The sequence below is a fragment of the Ranitomeya imitator genome, chromosome 1 (assembly GCF_032444005.1).
Source record: "Ranitomeya imitator isolate aRanImi1 chromosome 1, aRanImi1.pri, whole genome shotgun sequence".
NCBI lineage: Eukaryota > Metazoa > Chordata > Amphibia > Anura > Dendrobatidae > Ranitomeya > Ranitomeya imitator.
Genome location: NC_091282.1, coordinates 556,911,797 through 556,934,746, shown reverse-complemented (window position 1 = coordinate 556,934,746; position 22,950 = coordinate 556,911,797). Strand labels below are relative to the sequence as shown.

Sequence of the window (22,950 nt, the reverse complement as noted above, 5' to 3'; positions counted from 1 at the left end):
ACCCGTCATGTGCTTTACGAAAACTAAAGCAATGTGGAAGGAAAAAATGAACATTTTACTTTTTTCACAAAACATTTACTTTAGAACCAATTTTTTTTTATTTTCACAAGGGCATCAGGAGAAAATGGACAACAAAATTTGTTGTGCAATTTCTCTAGAGTACGCAGATACACCATATGTGGGGAAAAGCCACTGTTTGGGCACATGGCAGAGCTCAGAAGGGAGGGAGCACCATTTGACGATTTGAACGCAAAATTGACTGGAATCAATGGGGGCGCCATGTCGAGTTTGGAGACCCCCTGATGTACCTAAACAGTGGAAACCCCCCAATTCTAAATCCAAACCTAACCCCATCACACCCTTAACCCTAATCCCAAGCCTAACTATAACCCTAACCACAACCCTAACCCCAACACATCCCTAACCCTAATCCCAACCCTAAACATAACCCTAATCCCCTAATCATAACCCTAAACACAACCCTAACCCCAACACACCCCTAACCCTACACCTAACCTTAACCATAACACTAACCCCAACACACCCATAACCCTAATCCCAACCCTAACCTCAACCCTTACCCCAACACACCCCTAAACCTAATCCCAACCCTAAACATAACCCTAACCCTAATCATAACCCTAAACACAACCCTAACCCCAACACACCTCTAACCCTACACCTAACCTTAACCATAACACTAACCCCAACACACCCATAACCCTAATCCCAACCCTAACCTCAACCCTTACCCCAACACACCCCTAAACCTAATCCCAACCCTAAACATAACCCTAACCCTAATCATAACCCTAAACACAACCCTAACCCCAACACACGCCTAACCCTAAACCCAACCTTAATCATAACCCTAACTCCAAAACACCCCTATCCCTAATCCCCACCCTAACCATAACCCAAACCACAAACCTAACCCAACACACCCCTGACCCTAATCCCAATCCTAACCATAATCCTAACCACAAACCTTATCCTAACACACCCCTAACCTTAATCCCAACCCTAACCTTAACAACAGCCCTAGCCCTAACTTTAGCCCAACTCACTTTAGCCCAACTCTAACCCTAATGGAAAAATGGAAATATATATATTTTATTTCATTATTTTCCCCTAACTGTGGGGGGTTTATTTACTATTTTTTTATTTTGATCACTGTGATAGGGTCTATCACAGTGATCAAAATGAACCAATAGGAGAAATCTCCTTTTGTTGCCAGGTGCGGGCCGGCAGATCTCGGAGGGCGCACTGTGCATGTACAGCAACCCAGGTATCCAGTTGCTGCAGTGATGTTGCCTTCTCTTCGGGGAGGGTGATGTCATGCTTGGAGGCAAGGGGGATTCTTTCTATCAGGTAAGGCACTTACATTCAATACATCTGAATCTAGGCCAGGAGGGGGAGCTCCGGACCCGGATTCATGGGAGCTTCCTTACACTTTATGTATCCTGGTCTGGAGGAGGAGTTAGACAGTCTGAGAGAGACAGTGGAGGGAGACAGTTGGTTTCCAGGAGCAGTAAGATGTCTGGAGCAGACGTAGGGGCCGAGCAGCCATGAGGGAGCTGGTACCCCTGGAAAGAGAAGCAGAATTGAATCGTGGAGGAGCTTTTAGGGAAGAAGCACAAAGGAGGAAGAGGCTCAGCAGGGGAACAGCAGAAGGACACCCTGGGAGCCAGAGCACAACCGGGTACCCGGAGCCCGAGCCTATAGTGGGACTCTAAGACACTTAGCAGACCCTGAGGGTATAGGACTGTATGTCAATTGCCTGCATCAAGTTTGAGGTGAAGCAGTTACTTTAGAGCCCGGGGCCTGATAGAATCCCTATAAACAGGCTCAAACTGCCTATCGTACAGACATCTGTCTTAGGACTGGAGAGAGGGGACTTGCACTGAGCTTCAAGCGGCAGGGACCTAACCAACTAAACAGCACAAGTAGAAAAGGCTTACGAACCTCATCTGGGAGAGGGATCTCCTATTGCCTCCAAGCCGGCCGGACCACAGCTACCCTGCACTTGGTACCCTGGGCTGAGGACTACTACTACCATCAGTAAACCAGGTAAAGACTGCAAACCTGTGTCCTCATTCTTTGCCACACAATCCATCACACCATTGGTCCCCTACACTTGGGAAGCCCTGGGGACCCCGCTTCACCTGTGGGAAGCATCACCATCTTGCTGCATACTATCACCCCAGAGGACCCCTTTAAGCAGCATCGGTCCCAACTGACCGAACACCACAGGTAGTGTCACGAACATAGACATTACATATTCCCTTAAAGACCTTTCCCTTTAATTGGACGTCCAGGGCCGTGGACCGGGTCGCAGTCACCGTGACATCCTCTTTAAGACCAGACCCGGTACCGAGTACCCCGCTGCCCTGGCGGGCGCTCCACATGCGCACTCCATTTTCTTCCCGGAAGAAGATGCCAACGGCCGTGGGGGGATGCATGAGGGTCCAGGGACACTGGGAGGTACCGAGGGTTTCGGGGGACCCTATTTCTCCTCTGATATGCGATTACATCAGAGGAGAGAGAAATTAAATGGCAAATCAGACTTTTTTTTTGCGGTTGCCGTTATACTGTTCATAACGGTGATCGCAACCCTGGGGCCTGTAAAAAACAACCCGAATCATGTTCACTGGGGTCTCAGCTACCCCCAGTAGCCAAGACCCCCGGAGAAAATCCAACTGTGGATGGGGGCGCTATACACTGTGCTGTGGTTTAAGTACCCTTTACTACCACCGTACCTCTCGCTGGGAGGGAGTCTGATATTGGTTCAACCCTGACGGACTCGGAATGGACCCAGATTTGGTCTTCCTCCACTGGAGGTTTGCTTAACACCCTCATGCTAGAGACCAATTACAAAGTACTTACAAGATGGTACTTGACCCCAGCTAGAGTGGCGAAGGCAGTCGCTAACTACTCTCCAAACTGTTTTCGGGGATGTAACTCTATAGGAGATATGCTTCATATCTGGTGGCAATGCCCAACGGCTCCAAGGTTTTGGACCAGGGTATACTACTTGATTCTCTCAATAACAAATATCAATCTTAGGAAAAACCCCTGGGAAGCCCTACTAAACAAGCGTATCCCCAATATTTCTAAATATTCCCGAGCCCTTATCACGTTTATATTCTTAGCAGCCAAACAAACTATAGCCTCGGCTTGGAAAAAACCAGGCTTGGACCTGTCGGGAGTTAAATCCCGTCTATCATGGTACATGGTAAACGAAAAATTATCAGCTATACTCACTGACAAAGTAGAGAGATTTGAACTTACTTGGCTCCCCTGGGCGGAATACCCCAGCCACACCCCTTTCGCTATTCCAGTATCTCGACTATCTAACCGTAGTCCTCAGGCTTCTGATTAAAATTACCCAAATGGGTATGGATTCATTATAACCTCTTCTCGGGTCCCCCTTCCCTTCCCCCTCCCCTAACCCTTGTCCCCCATTTTGTGTGTGTTTTTGTCGCTGTTACACTCGTCCTTTGATATGACTCGTCTTAAGTTTATTGCCAGTTATCGGAACATAAATGAAGGGCTGTTACCCCCTTGTTATGATGCAATATACTATATGATAATACTAAAGTTTCTTCTTTTCCTGTATCATATATGCAAACTTCAATAAAAAAAATTATGGTTTAAAAAAAAAAAGGCGTATCGGCAGTCGTTAAGGGGTTAAATAAACCTGAAATTTTTTTTTCATACTGCCTAGTATTTATCTTTGACAAAACTTTATTGATACGATTATGAGTGGATTACAGGTGTTTTTACCTGCTGATTTCCTCATTAGGGGAAAATCTGCACATAAAACTCAGAGTACTTGAAATAGAATTTTACATACTGTGGATTTGAAACTCCCACCACAGGTCAGTTTAAGCTGCATTAAAAAAGCACAGTGGGTCTGAGAGCTCTATAAATCCCATGCACTTTGCAGGAACTGTAGGATGCTGTGTTTTTGATGCAGCAAAAATATGCAACATCAAAAGCTAAGCCTGGGCCTTATGGTATAAAAGTATATACATTGGGCGAGTGCTATTCAATTTTTTAAAGGATAGCGTTCAGACCAGAGTTATTCAAATTGGCATGGGAAGAAAAATTGCAGCGCAAATTGGATGCCACTCTCCCATTCAAGTCTATAAGTGCATGGAAAACATTAGACTGCACTCAGATGATATCCAAGTGCAGTCCAATATCCGCTGACTCACACATTGGAGAACATGAAGACATCTTGTTCTCCATCTTCTCCTCACCTGTGCTATTATGTTGTCATCCAAGAGAATCAGATCACACTAAGCAGACACTCTGATGAAACTCGAAGCAGAGTTTGAGCATGGTGTCATTAACATAATCGATTCCATTCTCTCACATGACAGAATCTACGATGGTGTGACCCCTGCCTTAGAGTGCTCATTGGTGGAGGAAAGAGTCATTTAAGTAGAATTTGTACCTATCAGACATCTATAGTATATACTTTTGATATTCTATAAATGTCACAAAGGTAATACTCCTTTCATTTTTACTGCAGCATCCGGATTAGTTCATTATGACAATGTGGCCCTTGGACTAAACCAGAACTCAGACCATCTTCATGGAGTCAATTTCTAACTGTTTGTCAGGACACATGCACATTTGTGCCCTGCTGGAGGTCATTTTGCAGGGCTCTGGCAGTGCTCCTCCTGTTCCTCCTTGCACAAAGGCTGAGGTAGTGGTCCTGCTGCTGGGTTGTTGCCTCCTACGGCCCCCTCCACGTCTCCTGGTGTACAGACCTGTCTCCTGGTAGTGCCTCCAGCCTCTGGACACTACACTGACAGACACAGAAAACCTTCTTGCCACAGCTCGCATTCATGTGCCATCCTGGATGAGCTGCACTACTTGAGCCACTTGTGTGGGATGTAGAGTCCGTCTCATGCTATCACGAGTGTGAGAGCACAACCAACATTCAAAAGTGACCAAAACATCAGCCAGAAAGCACTAGTACTGAGATGTGGTCTGTGGTCCCCACCTGCAAAACCACTCCTTTATTGTGTCTTGATAATTGCCAATAAATTCCATCTGCTGTCTATTCTATTTGCACAACAGCATGTAAAATTGATTGTCAAACAGTGTTGCTTCCTAAGTGGACAGTTTGATTTCACGGAAGTTTGATTTACTTGGAGTTATATTCTGTTGTTTAAGTGTTCCCTTTATTTTTGTTTGAGCAGTGTATAATATATATATATATATATATATATATATATATATATATATACACACACACATATACATATACATATACATATACATACACACGAGATTATCCACCACATTCAGAAGGTTCAGACTGAATTTGAAAACCCATCTCTTCAAGAAACCTTAAAGGGACACTGTCACCTGAATTTGGAGGGAACAATCTTCAGCCATGGAGGCGGGGTTTTGGGGTTTTTGATTCACCCTTTCCTTACCCGCTGGCTGCATGCTGGCTGCAATATTGGATTGAAGTTCATTCTCTGTCCTCCATAGTACACGCCTGCCCAAGGTAAGATTGCCTTGTGCAGGCATGTACTACGGAGGACAGAGAAGGAACTTCAATCCAATATTGCAGCCAGCATGCAGCCAGCGGGTAAGGAAAGGGTGAATCAAAAACCCCAAAACCCCGCCTCCATGGCTGAAGATTGTTCCCTCCAAATTCAGGTGACAGTGTCCCTTTAAGGTACCATCACATTAAGCGACACTGTAGCGATATAGACAACGATGCCGATCGCTGCAGCGTCGCTGTTTAGTCGTTGTGTGGTCACTGGAGAGCTGTCACACAGACAGCTCTCCAGCGACCAACGATGCTGAAGTCCCCGGGTAACCAGGGTAAACATCGGGTTACTAAGCGCAGGGCCGCGCTTAGTAACCCGATTTTTACCCTGGTTACCATTGTAAATGTAAAAAAAAAAAAACACTACATACTTACATTCCGGTGTCTGTCGCGTCCCCCGGCGTCAGCTTCCCTGCACTGTGTAAGCGCCGACCGTAAAGCAGAGCGGTGACGTCACCGCTGTGCTTTGCTTTACGGCCGGCTGGCGCTGACACAGTGCAGGGAAGCTGACGCCGGGGGACGCGACAAACATCGGAATGTAAGTACAGTATGTAGTGTTTTTTTTTACATTTACAATGGTAACCAGGGTAAATATCGGGTTACTAAGCGCGGCCCTGAGCTTAGTAACCTGATGTTTACCCTGGTTACAAGTGAAGACATCGCTGGATCGGCGTCACACACGCCGATTCAGCGATGTCAGCGGGTGATCCAGCGACGAAATAAAGTTCTGGCCTTCTAGCTCCGACCAGCGATGTCACAGCAGGATCCTGATCGCTGCTGCATGTCAAACACAACGATATTGCTATCCAGGACGCTGCAACGTCACGGATCGCTATCGTTATCGTTCTAAAGTTGCTCAATGTGAAGGTACCTTTACAGCCTAAAATGACCATTCTTCCACCTCACCACCACCTGAGTAGCCACAACCCCCAACCTATTGTCTCCTTCCCCATTATCCTGTAGACTGTAAGCATGCAAGGGCAGGGTCACTTTCCTCTGTACCTGTCTGGCAGTGTCAGCCTGCTCATTGTAATTTACCTCTGTATTGTACTACCTACAAATAAACTGAAGCATATGCCAAGTAAAAATTCAAAGAAAAATTTATTTCACAAATATTGACAACGATTTAAAAAGGTTCAGTGGATGAATACACACTTATGCACCTGAGAACACAGGAATTACTATACCCATGCCATAAACATATTCTAAAAATGGATAAACATCCATAGCAAAAAAATGTTTCTCTAGGGTTCCTCAGAAAGGGCTACCTTATATATGGAACAAAGCTTTCTTGAATGTTAATCAATGTTATATAATTCAATATATTTCACTTTGCAAACAGTGCTTTTGGACTCCTATGTCAGCCAAATTTGGTATTCAATATAACATTCATAAAGCATAGACACATAAATAGGGAAAATAATTTTCCCATATAGCTCTATTTAGATGCCCATATAGCTTATGGCTCTATGTAAAAACCTTTGTGGCTCCTCACAGCAAAATTGTCTACATATAAGATTGCTTGCTATCTCTATATCCAAAGACAATAAATAACATTAAAGTGCATAGTGCTAAATAATGTTCAATATTAGTGCAAAACATGCTTTAGAATACTTGCAGAGACAAAACCATATTGTAAGGTGCAAAAACAAGCTACTAAATATGGCAGCAATCAAATAAGGATGACATAAAATCAGGTTAAGTTAGTAATCTATATCCCCATCAGAAGAAGCGTGCCAGGACGCTCCCTGCTAACCCCTTGAATTTAGCTGATTTGCTCCCTCCTTCATGTCTAGCTGACTATTACAAACCCTCAGTAGCATGCGTGCACTTTAACCACTGCCCCTTAACCTTATTTTATGTCATCCTTATTTGATTGCTGCCATATTTAGTAGCTTGTGTTTGCACCTTAAAATATGGTTTTGTCTCTGCAAGTATTCTAAAGCATGTTTTGCACTAATATTGAACATTATTTAGCACTATGCACTTTGATGTTATTTATTGTCTTTGGATATAGAGATAGCAAGCAATTTTAGGCCGGTTTCACACGTCAGTGGCTCCGGTACATGAGGTGACAGTTTCCTCACGTACCGGAGACACTGACTCACGTAGACACATTAAAATCAGTGTGTCCGTTTGGAAAACACGGAGACATGTCAGTGTTCGTGGGAGCGCACGTATTACACGGACCCATTAAAGTCAATGGGTCCGTGTAAAACACGTACCGCACATGGATGTTGTCCGTGTGCAGTCCGTGTGCCGTGCAGGAGACAGCGCTACAGTAAGCGCTGTCCCCCCAGCGTGGTGCTGAAGCCGCTATTCATTTCTTCTCTCCAGCATCGTTCGCTGGAGAGAAGATATGAAAAATCTTTTTTTGGGGGGGGGTGTTTAAAATAAGGATCCCTGTTCCCAAACCCCTTCCCACTCCCTGTGCGCCACCCCCCCCTGTTAATAAAATACTTACCCGGCTCCCTCGCTGGCGCTGCTTCCTGTCTTCGCCGCAGCTTCTCCTGTATGAGCGGTCACGTGGTGCCGCCCATTACAGTGATGAATATGCGGCTCGACCCCTATGGGAGGTGGAGCCGCATATTCATCAGTGTAATAGGCGGCACCATGTAACCGCTCATACAGGAGAAGCTGCGGCGAGGACAGGAAGCAGCGCCAGCGAGGGAGCCGGGTAAGTATTTTATTAACAGCGGGGGGCGCACAGGGGGTGGGAGGGGGTTGGGGACAGGGATCTTTATTTTAAACACCCCCCAAAAAAAAAGATTTTTCATATCTTCTCTCCAGCGAATGATGCTGGAGAGAAGAAAAGAATAGCGGCTTCAGCACCAGATGCAGGGGACAGCGCTTAACTGTAGCGCTGTCTCCTGCACGGTGCGTGTGGTACCCAGTCGGCACACGGGCAGCACATAGATGCCGCACGTGTGCCACACTGATGTACCATGGGAGCACACACACGGACACACGGACACGAATAATTCCGGTACCGATTTTTCCGGTACCAGAATTATCTGGACGTGTGAGACTGGCCTTATATGTAGACAATTTTGCTGTGAAGAGCCACAAAGGTTTTTACATAGAGCCATAAGCTATATGGGCATCTAGATAGAGCTATATGGGAAAATACTTTTCCTTATTTATGTGTCTATGCTTTATGAATGTTATATTGAATACCAAATTTGGCTGAGTCCAAAAGCACTGTTTGCAAAGTGAAATATATTAAATTATATAACATTGATTAACATTCAAGAAAGCTTTGTTCCATATATAAGGTAGCCCTTTCTGAGGAACCCTAGAGAAAAAAATTTTTGCTCTGGATATTTATCCATTTTTTGAATATGTTTATGGCATGGGTATAGCAATTCCTGTGTTCTCAGGTCCATATGTGTGTATTCATCCACTGAATCTTTTTAAATAGTTGTGTGTCAATATTCGTTAAATAAATGGTTTTTTTAATTTATACTTGGCATATGCTTCAGTTTATTTGTAGGTAGTATGTTATTTTCGAAGCGCCATTTTTCTAGGTAATTTCTTTTTGGTTATATACATCTGTATTGTGTTTGTAACCCCTTTTCATGTGTACAGCACCATAAATATGCCATTACCTCTGAATTCACATAACTCCGCATGATGTGCAGATTTCCTGATCTACATATGAAAAATCATACATTCTTGTACATTGCAGAATTTATTTCATATACTGTTTTATGTCAAGACTTTTAACGATAGAGGAATAAAAGATGAGAAAAAAGGTACAAGAAATACATATTAGCAAAAAATATATTTTCTTTGGAAAAAAATACATTCCGATGCCCACAATGAGCTGATTTGCAAGCAATATTCATGAAATTTTTTGAAGGCTTATGATTTATGCAGATGAAAGTATGTGCTGCCAATCTAAACTAACCTCATGATTAAACCTTAGGAAAAGACCGGGGACGCCAGCAAGAATTAGTGGTTTGGTCATGATCCTATTATTATTTAGTTTGGTCTCGTTCATAAAAACGAATCTAACAAAAAGTGCAAGCATCCCCATTCATTTAAAACTTAAGCTGACCAAACCCGCCGATATCGGAGAGACTGGTCAATAGTTTGATAGGTGTAGTCGTCTCCCATCATCTATCAGGGGACACGTGGATTTGGCATGTTGTATTTCCAGTGGCTGATCCATTTGTTCTCGATGAGATAAGACACCGCCTAAGAAGTCTGGCAGATTCTCTCATAGGGAATACAGGCGTATTCTGCCGAGTGGAGCTCTTGTGTATTGAGGAATTAGTGGAGGTGGCTGTCGGCCAACTATTGTTTGTACTACAGCTGTCTAATGTTTTTGGGGGCTTAATTTTAAAACCAGTTAGCCCACTTCATTTTAAGCCTGTCAAAAAAAGAATCCTGGATACTGATTAGCTCCAATTGTTACATATTATTCATATTAAATCTCTCAGGGACATAAGTACCTGGGAGTTTGAGATTTCTGTAAAACCTTTCTGACTTCTTCCTTTTTTTGATTTTTTCTGCCTTATTGGGGGAAGCTTTTTTTGTTGTGGGTATATATTTAATATCTCTATATTTACTGATTAATAAGGAAATTAATAAAAGGGGACATGTTTGGAAGATTTGCAAAGCGATTGGTATATATGAATACTATTTCCGTACATGTGAATGACGTTTCTACGTGTATTTCTGTAAGCCTCATATAACAAGAATGAGGCAGTCGCAGATTTCTCCAACAAATTGACTGTGTATGAATATACTGTAAATGTTGTACCTTATGTGACTAGATATAGATAGAGTATTGGCTTTGACTGCACTATTAAGCATATACTATCATACATGCAGGTCTTTATAGAGATGGCAAAATGCTTTATGCTCTAATAGCGCTCAGCAAGAAAATATAATGCGTAAAAGCCATATTAGCAAAACTTCATGAGTTCAGTCTTGGTGCAACCTCTCTGACAGCAGAATAATGCCGGCCCTGTACTTCTCTTCATTCGCAGGCTAACACTTTGCTGTTCTTCACTGGCTATAGGATCATATAGGGCTCCTTGCAACTGTTCCATAGTTGGATCGTTCTTCTGCAGTGAGGAATATGGAGGATTTGGAGCTCTATGGTTTTCTCCATACACTGAATTCAGACGGTCAGGGTCCTCCAAGTAATCTCTATTCAGCCATTCCATGAAATCACCTATAATCAGAATTTTAGAGGCATTATTAATGTGTAGTCTAACATGTAGCCTTAACCCTTACATTACAGCTGTGTTGCCAGTACCCTTCCTTGTGTGTGCTAATGCACCTTGTTATACTTCTATTACACACTGCAATAGCTATGAAATCAGTCATTGCTCGGTTCTAATTAAACATAATTAAAGTTAACTTTTCATATTCATACCTCAACCTTACTGACACATTACAAATTGAGTAGGTAATAAGGATATCACTTGAGTATCTGGATGCTCGGATATTCTCGGCACTCGATAAGCTTTGGCTGGCTCTTGGATTTGAAGCTTGAATCCCTGCCCCACATGTTTGGCGCCTGTTACAGAGCCAATACACATGCGGAGATTGCCTGCCAGTCACTGCAATGCCATAGCCATCTTGCTAGTGGCATTACTGTGATTGGCTGGCCACATTACCTCATCAGAGGTTATAAAAGGAAACATGCTCAGCATGCTAATGCCATTTCACAGTTCAGAGACAGTTGTGATTGGAGGAAGAGTGTGGTTGTCCAGGCCAGTGTGCACAGTTTCAGAATATTCATTTCTCTTAAGTATCGGCACACGTGACTGCTGGCAGCAGCACTAAGCCGCTGGCTGACACTGCACGCTACTGAAGAGAAATAGATACTCACCGCTCTATGCAATGAGCAGTGCTTGTGAGCTGCGCATGACGTCCCTGCCATGCGCTGTTTACAAGCATTAAGCAGCTGCTGGCACCGGAGCAGGACGCTCCGACTGCGAGGGAGCAGAGGAAGGTAAGTGTAATGATTTATTTTAATCTTTCCTGGTGGGGCCATGCATACCATAAACTGGATGGGGCCAATTATAAAAGAAAAAGGATGGGACCAATCATACCAAAAACAGGATGGGGCCAGTCATACCAGGATGCCAGAAAGAAATTAATATTCATTGCCCCCCACACCCATGGGTGTGGAATGAAATCCATATTCTGTTTAGCAGCAGGCACAGGACTTAGCCGGAGCCGCCGGATCCAGTCTCCTGTTACCCGATGCTCCACCAAAACCGCTCTTCCACCTCCCCACCACAGCCAGGGCCCATACATCCAGACTATAAGACACACACCCCATTTTCCTCCACATTTTGGGAGGAAAAAAGTGCATCTTATAGTCTCAAAAATACTGTATATTGTCATCCATGCAGTTTAATATGCATAGTGCTACACTACGGTGGTATATAAAACTTCCCAAAAAGTTCAAAATGTTTTTCTGGATTGAATTAGACATCCATAGAGTTTAACATGCTTAGTGTTACATTACAGTGGTGTATAAAACTCCAAAAAATAGTCAATTATTTTTGGATTAAATTGGTCATCCATTCAGTTTAACCCCTTTCTGACCTCGGACTAGTACGTCCGAGGTCAGATCCCCTGCTTTGATGCAGGGCTCCGCAGTGAGCCCGCATCAAAGCCGGGACATGTCAGCTGTTTTGAACAGCTGACATGTGCCCATAATAGGCGATCTGCCCGCACCTATTAACTAGTTAAATGCCGCTGTCAAACGCAGACAGCGGCATTTAACTACCGCTTCCGGCCGGGCGGCCGGAAATGACGTCATCGCCGACCCCCGTCACATGATCGGGGGTCGGCGATGCGTCAGGATGGTAACCATAGAGGTCCTAGAGACCTCTATGGTTACTGATCACCGGTGGCTGTGAGCGCCACCCTGTGGTCGGCGCTCACAGCACACCTCCATTTCTGCTACATAGCAGCGATCAGCAGCAGATCGCTGCTATGTAGCAGAGGTGATCGAGTTGTGCCTGCTTCTAGCCTCCCATGGAGGCTATTGAAGCATGGCAAAAGTAAAAAAAAAAGTTAAAAAAAATGTGAAAAAAATAATAAAAATATAAAAGTTTAAATCACCCCCCTTTCGCCCCAATCAAAATAAATCAATAAAAAAAAAATCAAATCTACACATATTTGGTATCACCGTGCTCAGAATCGCCCGATCTATCAAATAAAAAAAAGCATTAACCTGATCGCTAAACGGCGTAGCGAGAAAAAAATTAGAAACGCCAGAATTACGTTTTTTAGGTCGCCATGACATTGCATTAAAATGCAATAACAGGCGATCAAAAGAACGTATCTGCACCAAAATGCTATTATTAAAAACGTCATCTCGGCACGCAAAAAATAAGCCCTCAATCGACTCCAGATCACGAAAAATGGAGACGCTACGAGTATCGGAAAATGGCGCAATTTATTTATTTATTTTTTTAGCAAAGTTTGGAATTTTTTTTCACCACTTAGATAATAAATAACCTAGTCATGTTAGGTGTCTGTGAACTCGTAATGACCTGGAGAATCATAATGTCAGGTCAGTTTTAGCATTTAGTGAACCTAGCAAAAAAGCCAAACAAAAAACAAGTGTGCGATTGCACTTTTTTTGCAATTTCACCACACTTGGAATTTTTTTACCATTTTCTAGTATATGACATGCTAAAACCAATGATATCGTTCAAAAGTACAACTCGTCCCGCAAAAAATAAGCCCTCACATGCCCAAATTGACGGAAAAATAAAAAAGTTATGGCTCTGGGAATGAGGGGAGTGAAAAACGAACACGGAAAAACGAAAAATCCCAAGGTCATGAAGGGGTTAATGTGCTTAGTATTACATTGCAGTGGTATGTTAAACTAATTTTTTTTTTTGCCTACAGCAGGTAATAATTTTTTAAAATGAAAAATAAACTGGTTTTCCAGAGACCTAGCAATTAGGAAATGAGAAAGATGTGTTCTAAGGGACAGGGAAGTGGAAGTGCTGATGATAGTGCATGCAGACTCAGAAAACGGGGGGCAGGTGTGACTACGCTTGTTCCTGGAACACAAGAAATACGCCCATACATGACACATAGTTTCCTGACTCACTTTGCAGGGAGGCACCACTTCTGAAGTCCCACCAGTGCGAACAGGTGGTCAGTTGGACAGTAGATAATCTGGCATGCTTACCAGCACCACCTAGTCTTCCACATGTCCAGTCTCACCGTCTAACAGTCTTGATCACTTAATTATCACCCTGATCCTCCTTCCTCCTACCATGTTGAGTCCCAAGTGACTAGTGATCCTACACAAGGCCACTCCTAGGAGCTCTTTACAACAAAATTTCTTGATTGAGGTCTCTCACCCTGCATGTTCCAAGAGGGACAAGAGGAGATGCTGTTTAGTGATGCACAAAATTAGGGCAGCCACGGTCACAAGAAGATGATTGTGGGGAATGGCAAATTTTATCTAAGTAGGTAGAAGATGATAAGATACAGTTGCCGATAAGTCAGGTTGTTAACTCACGAAGTCAGAAGGACCAGGAAGCAGCAGTGAAAGATGAGGTGGTGGATGACAAAGTCACTAACCATGGCTGGAGTCACCAACCAGGGCACCTGGACAAGTTATGGGCCCTGAGCAAGCAGAGGGGCCCACTTGCTGTCTGGGAAACAAGGTCCCCCGTGTTTTAAACTGTTTTATATACTCACCTCTCCTCTTTCTCCACTGGCTGGAGGTCCTGTCTCTTCTGCGTTTTCTGACTCTGATGTCTCAGGGCATAGGGCACGATGATCTCACTACAGCACACCCTCTGAGCTGAGCAGTGCAGAGAGCTAGAAGAGACTGAAGACAATGGAGCTGAGGAGACCGAAGCTGCGGCCATCGGGGAATGAGGAGAGGTAGCCATTTGATTATTTATTTTTTATGTATAGAGCAGTATGAAGGGCCTGTTCTGTATGGAGCATTATATGAGGCTCATTCTGTATCGAGCATTATATGGGGCCCATTTTCTATGGAGAATTACATGGGCCCATTATTCTGTTGCAGTATTATATGGGGCCCATTATTCTGTTTGAAGCATTATATGGGGCCCATTATTCTGTATGGAGCATTATATGAGGCCCATTATTCTGTATGGAGCAATGAATTGGAGTCCATTATACTGTATGGAGCATTATATGGGGCCCATTATTCTGTATTGAGCAATATATGAGGTCCATTATACGGTATGGAGGACTATATTGTTCGATCTAAAATGAAAACTTTTGAATCTCCCCAGGGCACGCACTGTGCGCTCCAAGGATTCGCCAGTTTCTGAGCTATTGTAGAATTTACAATAGATATCACTCATGTAATGGAAGAAGTAAGTGAAATTTCTTGCATTGTACTATACTTATATTTGTCTGCCGCTCACTGAGACTCTTTAGTCTAGGGCTCACGAAAACCTGGAGCCGGTCATGTCACTGACTCAACCTGGGAAACTAGCATGCAGAGCAAGGCCAGCAGCACTGAGGGGGAGGGATCGATAGCATTGAAACAGACAGGAAGAGGCAGAGGGAGAAGGTGGGTAACTGTTCAGCAGAGCACCAACACTTGTTCATTTCTCCTTCAAAGAGTTAGGTGTTCCTCAGTTTGGGATTTTTTTAAAGAGAGTTCTGAGACTAATAAAATGGCCATTTGCAACCTGTGCCATGCCAAGATAAGCAGGGGCATGACCACTAAGAACCTAGCCACCACCAGCATGATGAAGCACATGTCATAGAAGCACCCATCTCGGTGGGCCAAATGCCTGGATCCACGATTGGTTCAAGTGGGTGACACTATTGCCTCTTCCCTGTGCTAGTTACTTCTCATTCCCCTTTCCATGACACCTGTCCTTGTACATTCTGAGGCACCATCATAAAGCACTTCCAAAAACATGTCCCAGCACCGTGTTCAATTGTCCCTACCCCAGGCCTTGGAATTATTATTATTTTTTATTGTTATAGCGCCATTTATTCCATGGCGCTTTACATGTGAGGAGGGGTATACATAGTGAAAACAAGTACAATAATCTTAAACAATACAAGTCATAACTGGTACAGGAGGAGTGAGGACCCTGCCCGCGAAGGCTCACAATCTACAAGGGATGGGTGAGAATACAGTAGGTGAGGATAGAGCTGGTCATGCAGCGGTTTGGTCGATCGGTGGTTACTGCAGGTTGTAGGCTTGTCTGAAGAGGTGAGTCTTCAGGTTCTTTTTGAAGGTTTCGATGGTAGGCGAGAGTCTGATGTGTTGTGGTAGAGGGTTCCAGAGTAGTGGTGATACGTGAGAGAAATCTTGTATACAATTGTGGGAAGAGGAGATAAGAGGGGAGAAGAGAAGGAGATCTTGTCAGGATCGGAGGTTGCGTGTAGGTAAGTACTGGGAGACGAGGTCACAGATGTATGGAGGAGACAGGTTGTGGATGGCTTTGTACGTCATGGTTAGGGTTTTGTAGTGGAGTCTCTGGGCAATGGGGAGCCAGTGAAGGGATTGACAGAGGGGAGAGGCCGGGGAATAGCGGGGGAACAGGTGGATTAGTCGGGCAGCAGAGTTTAGAATAGATTGGAGGGGTGCGAGAGTGTTAGAGGGGAGGCCACAGAGCAGGAGGTTGCAGTAGTCAAGGCGAGAGATGATGAGGCCATGGACTAAGGTTTTTGCAGATTCTTGGTTGAGGAATGAACGGATTCGTGAAATATTTTTGAGTTGAAGTTGGCAGGAAGTGGAAAGGGCTTGGATATGTGGTTTGAAGGAGAGATCAGCATCAAGGATTACCCCGAGGCAGCGAGGTGTGGGACAGGGCAGTGGGCAGCCATGCACTGTAATGGATAGGTTCGTTAGGGGGGGGTCGCGTGAGATGGGGGAAAGATGATGAATTCTGTTTTGTCCATGTTAAGTTTCAGAAATCTAGCGGAGAAGAAGGATGAAATAGTGGACAGACATTGAGGGATTCTGGTTAGTATGGAGGTGATATCTGGTCCAGAGATCTGTGTGTCATCAGCATAGAAGTGATACTGAAAGCCATGAGATTCTATGAGCTGTCCCAGGCCATAGGTGTAAATGGAGAAGAGCAGGGACCCAAGGACTGAACCTTGTGGGACTCCGACAGATAGGGGGCGAGGTGAGGAGGTGGTGTGTGAGTGGGAGACGCTGAATGTCCGGTCTGTTAGGTATGATGAGATCCAGGATAGGGTCAAGTCTGTGATGCCAAGGGATGAGAGGGTCTGTAATAATAGGGAATGGTCAACTGTGTCAAAGGCAGCCGACAGATCGAGGAGGAGGAGGACAGAGTAGTGTCGCTTGCTCTTGGCGGTTAAGAGGTCATTGGTGACCTTAGTTAGGGCAGTTTCAGTGGAATGGTGTGACCGGAAGCCAGATTGTAAGCGGTCAAAGAGGGAGTAAGAAGAGAGATGGGAGGACAGTTCAAGGTAAACGTGTTGTTCCAGTAGTTTGGAGGCATAAGGGAGAAGTGATATAGGGCGATAGCTAGATACAGAGGATGGGTCAAGAATGAAATGAATGGGAATGGGAATGAAAAAGAAAGTTCCCAGCCACCCACCCACATGCCCGAATGCTAAACAGACATATTTCCAGGCTGATGGCCATGGAAATGTTACCGATTAGACATGGATGATTTCCGCTGACTTATGGTAGCATCTGTCACTTAGGTACTCGGTCCCCAGTCACAACTATTTCTCCCGGTGTGGCATCTTAGCCGTGTACCAGCACATGTCCAGGAACATCATACGTGCTCCTACCAACACAGTTACTGGGATTGTACACTTACTGACTGACACATGGACAACCACTTGTGGCCAGGGATGCTACATTTCCCTGATGGCACACTGGGTGAACATTGTGGAGGCTGGGGCCAAGTCCCACCGTGGCTACAAAAGCCGAGGATTGCTGGCCCTACTTCTATGAGGGTTTCCTCCATCTCATACACCGATTCCTGCACCCCATCCTGCTCCTCCTCATCTTCCATCTCAGAGCACGTCATCCACATCAGCCGGAAGCCGGAAGCTCTGCAGCACTTAGCAAGTGGCAACAGGCTCTGTTTAACCTAATTTGTTTAGGGGACAAACCGCACACTGCAGCAGAGATATTGAAAGAAATAACAGACCAGACACTGAGGCACAGTAGTGTGTGATAATGGCGTAACATGGTGGCAGCTGTGAAGCTTTGCAAGCTCACATATGTCCCATGCTTGGCCCACGTGCTAACCCTACTTGTTCAGAGGTTTCTGAAAACTTACCCAGATTTGCCAGAGATACTATTCAAAGTACGCCGCATCAGCTCCCATTTCCGCAAGTCAGCTACAGCTACTGCGACTCTGGCAGTGCTGCAACAGTGCATGCAAGTGCCAGCTCATCGATTGGTGTGTGACATCACCACTCACTAGAACTCCACACTGCTGCTCACAAATCCTTGCCAGCATGTGCAGAGGCCAGTTGTCAAAAACCAGCTCCAACATGCCTCTGCATATAACATGAAGAGTTGGCATGGATGTCTAACATTTGTGTGGTTCTCCAAGACTTTGAGGAGTCCACAAAGATGGTAAGGGATGATGACGCCATAATCAGTGCAGCGATCCTGCTTATGTGCCTGCTTAAACAGTCACTGCTCACAATTAAAGCAGAAGCACTGGATGCAGACCAGGAGCAGATGGAGAAAAAATATGAGACAGGAAGATACTAATCAGTTCAGCCTAATCTCATCTGCTCAGCACCGACTTGGTAGCAATGAGGAGATAGAAGCTAAGGAAGAGGAACAGGGGCCGGTTGATAGCTCAACAGAGGCTAGTAGCAACACAAGCTTCGTCCTGTCTCTCCTTCATGGATGGGCTTAGGAGGAGAATGAGGAGGAGGAGATGGAGAGTAGTCATCATGGTGGAGAAAGGGAAGTGTTGGCAATAGGGGACTTGGCATATATGGCTGACTTTCTGTACCGCTGCCTTTCTCGTGACCCTTGCGTTACATTCATCGTGGCCAAAAAAGATTATTGGTTATTCACACTGCTAAGCCCATGCTTTGAGTGGAAGCTTGCATCTCTGCTTCCTGAGCTGGAGAGGACTACTAAAAAGGTGCTATACCAGAAGGCCATTGTGGAAAATTAGACAACACTGGTGGCACTGAGCAAGCTTCCTTGCCCCTCTAAGGAGGAGAGGCGAGGGTAACACACCAGGTACAGCAGAGGCAGGTCAAGCAATACCTGGTCAACAAAACCAGAATACTCACTAATTCCTCTGCAACCTTCAACTATTGGATCTCAAAACTGGACACCTGTCATGAGTTGTCCCTCTGTGCCTTGGAAGTGATGTGCTGCCCTGCCACTAGCGTCTTGTCTGAGTGGGTTATTATTGTCATCGGGAAGTTATAACAGACAGGCGCTTTTGCCTGTCAACAGAAAATGCTGACAAGCTCACTCTGATAAAAATGAACAAAGCCTGATCCAGGCCCCTACGTTTCCACACCACCAGATGACAGCATCACATAAAGCGTTTATAATGTTCAATATTTCAGTGAGGCCCGTCAACTTGTAAATTTTGGAAGGCTTTGCACTGTGTGAGTTTTTATGAGTGTAGAGGTACCACAACTAGAAATTATTCACAATATTTGAATGAGGCACTACATTTGGTGCCTTCAAGGGTGTATGGATGACCCTGCTTGTAATTTTTAGCAGGCTTTGCACTTAGTGTATAGTCTTTATGAGTCTAGGTGTACCACTACATGACAATTTGAACAGAATGTGTATGACGCCCTCCTTTATGTCTAATGCAGGATGTATCTGAGTCCCTCTTCCATCAATTTTTGGCAGTTCTTTCTTCCTTCATAAATTACATTGAAATTTCCAATTTTTTAATAAAAGATAAAATTCTGGTTTACTTAAATTATTATTTTTTTAAATCATTTTTTACATTTTGCCTCATATAAAAGTCATTATACAGGAAAGAGTGTTGCTTAACATTTTTTTCTTTAAGCACCAATTTCTCATCGCTTTTGAATGTTTTATTGTCAGTCCTTAAAGTGGAGTAAAAGCATGACACCATTGTTCTCAGCAGCAATCAGGGAGTCAGAGATGCTTCCAGGAGTCTTTCCCATGCTGTTCTCCTTCCATTCAGCACTTTTCCATCCATTTCAACATTTTCGCTGTCCCCCAGACCTTCTTGTAAGGTCTGCAGGAAAAATGCTCAGATTTCCTATTGACTCCCATTATAATTGTTACTCAAAACAAGCATCTGAGCAGGGCTATCCTCTGCTCTCCAGGCCCCAGAGGTGACATCCTGCCACTTCAGTAACTGATCATGCATCCTTAGACACAACACTTAACAGCCGCCAGCCAATCACAGGCCGTCAGCTGACGTCAGCACGCGCGTCGCTGGCGTATGATGTCACTGTCATAGGCTGGAACAAAGGTCCGCGTCTCAGATCTATCTAGCAGAGGACACCGTGGACCTCGGTCAGCTAAGGAGAAACTTTTTTTTCTTCTTTTTGTTAAGCCGCACTATGGGGCTGCATTATACTCCTATGTGGGTGCATTTTCCCACTATGGGGTTGCATTATCCTACTATATGGGTGCATCATCCTAATAAGGGGTGCATTATACTCCTGTTGGGGTGCATTATACTACTATGGGGGTGCATTATACTCCTATAGGGGTGCATTATATTACAATGGGGGTGCATTATACTCCTATAGAGGTACATTATACTACTATGGGGGTGCATTATACTTCTATAGAGGTGCATTATACTATATATGACTATGGTGGCGCATTATTCTATGGGGTGCATTATACTACTATGGAGGTGCATTACACTTCTATAGGGATGGATTATACTAATATGGGACTGCATTATACTCCTATAAGGATGCATTATACTACTATGGGGCTGCATCATACTACTATGGAGGTGCATTGGTACTGCTATGGGGGTACATTATACTACTATGGGGGTACATTATACTTCTATAAGTGTGCATTATACTACTATTGGGGTGCATTATACTGCAATAATAGTGCATTATACTACTATGGGCTGCATGATACTGTTATAGGGCTGCATTATACTGCTATGGGTGTGCATCATACTATATATGACTATGGAGTGTGTTATACTACTATGGGGTGCATTATACTATGGGGTGTATTTTTCTATTATGAAGAGCATTATACTACTATGGGGGTGCATTATACTACTATGGGGTGCATTTTGCTAATGTGGGGGTGCATTATAGTAATATATATGACTATGGGATGCATTATACTATTATGGATGACTTTGGGGGCAATATGGAGAGACAAGAGGGCAATACAGAGATACATGAGGCAGAATGGGAGGACATGTGCTTTCCAGAATGGGAAGGACACGTGGGATGTGGGATATTACTGTAGGGGCTAATTAAAGGATAATTTTTTTAAGGATATTGTTTTCAGTGTGGGGGAGGAGAGGTCCTGTTACTGTGCAGGGCAACACGGTCACTTTTTTCCTTCATCTGCAGTAGTGTAGAGCTTGGGGAAAAATTGGGGAATGTGTTCTAGATATCTGTGCTACTATGCTATTTTTTTGCAGAGAAGAGTCCTGGCTGGAAGAAGTGATTGTGGTGTGCTCTGGATAAAGATGAAAAGTGAAGATGAAGGACTTCAACTCGAGATGTCACCGGTGAGCCAGTGAGTTACCTATACACTGACACTATACATACACTGCAGGGCCGGACTGGCCATCGGGCAGTTCTGGCAAATGCCAGAAGGGCCGGTGGCAGTAGTGGGCCACTCGAGTGTGCCGCTTTTGGCACACTCCCCCCGCTGTCGGCACACTCCCATCCCCGCATTCAACTATACCGGCGTCATAGACGCCGGTACAGTTGAATGCAATGATGGAGGAGAGAGCGTCTGCTGTTGCTCCCTCTCCCATCATTCCCCGCTCTGCCTGCCGCTGACACTGCGGGTGCGCGATGACGTCATATCATCGCGCACCTGCTGTGTGACCGGGCGGGTAGACTGCAGCTGCTGAGACCGGAGCCAGGAGCAGCGCGGGGCAAGAGGAAAGGTGAGTAGAGTGTTTGGTTTTTTATTATTATTATATATCAATGAGTGATAACTGGATTGTGGGGCTATTGGGGGGAGGCTGCATTACATTATATGGGGCTGGGCTGCATTATATTGTATGGTGGCTGTGCTGCATTACAACCTATGGGAACTGGCTGCATTACATTCTATGGGGGCTGTACTGCATTACATCCTATGGGAACTGGCTGCATTATATTCTATGGGGGCTGTGCTGCATTACATTGTATGGGGGCTGTGCTGCATTACATTCTATGGGGGCTGTGCTGCATTACATTCTATGGGGGCTGTGCTACATTACATTCTATGGGGGCTGGCTGCATTACATTCTATGGGGCTGGGCTGCATTACATTCTATGGGGCTGTGCTGCATTACATTCTATGGGGGCTGGCTGCATTACATTCTATGGGGACTGTGCTGCATTACATTCTATGGGGGGCTGGCTGCATTACATTCTATGGGGGCTGTGCTGCATTAGATTCTATGGGGGCTGGCTGTATTACATTCTATGGGGCTGGGCTGCATTACATTCTATGGGGCTGTGCTGCATTACATTCTATGGGGGCTGGCTGCATTACATTCTATGGGGCTGGGCTGCATTACATTCTATGGGGCTGGGCTGCATTACATTCTATGGGGGCTGGCTGCATTACATTCTATGGGGGCTGTGCTTCATTACATTCTATGGGGGCTGTGCTGCATTACATTCTATGGGGGCTGTGCTGCATTACATTCTATGGGGGCTGGCTGCATTACATTCTATGGGGCTGGGCTGCATTACATTCTATGGGGCTGTGCTGCATTACATTCTATGGGGACTGGCTGCATTACATTCTATGGGGACTGGCTGCATTACATTCTATGGGGACTGAGCTGTAATGCTGGATACAGCTGTAATTATATGTTATATAGTCATGTTACACTCCCCTCACTTCTTGTAACCTACAAGTGTACAAAGATATTATACAGTCACCATGTGACAGGGGGCCTGTGTGACTTCAAATGCCAGGGCTGAATTTTAGTCCCAGTCTGGCGCTGATACACTGTATACTATGGAACCACGAAGAAAAAAAAACAAACAAGGTCCAATATAAAGTATATATAACAATGTTTATTAAAATATATGGTAGAATGGAACAGTGGAAAGAATACCATAAAAAGCACTACACCAGGGACATATAAATGGCAATAAGAAAAAATCATACATATAACCACAGTGGAGATCTAATATATAAAGCTGAATGTGTGTGTGTGTGTATGTGTGTGTGTGTATGTATGTCCGGGATTGGCATCTGC

The 22,950-nt window shown here is 44.6% G+C and overlaps 1 protein-coding gene across 2 annotated transcripts in view; it reads right to left on the bottom strand.

Moving 5' to 3' along the window:
• Positions 1-9,257: 9,257 nt before the first annotated feature.
• INSL3 (insulin like 3) overlaps positions 9,258-22,950 on the bottom strand; it is a 73,609-nt gene continuing 59,916 nt past the window's right edge. For both annotated transcript variants that reach the window (XM_069767766.1, XM_069767764.1), the window contains one exon: positions 9,258-10,763. In XM_069767766.1, the coding sequence (XP_069623867.1) occupies positions 10,492-10,763 (272 nt within the window). In that variant the 3' untranslated portion in view covers positions 9,258-10,491. The remainder of the gene's footprint in view (positions 10,764-22,950) is intronic.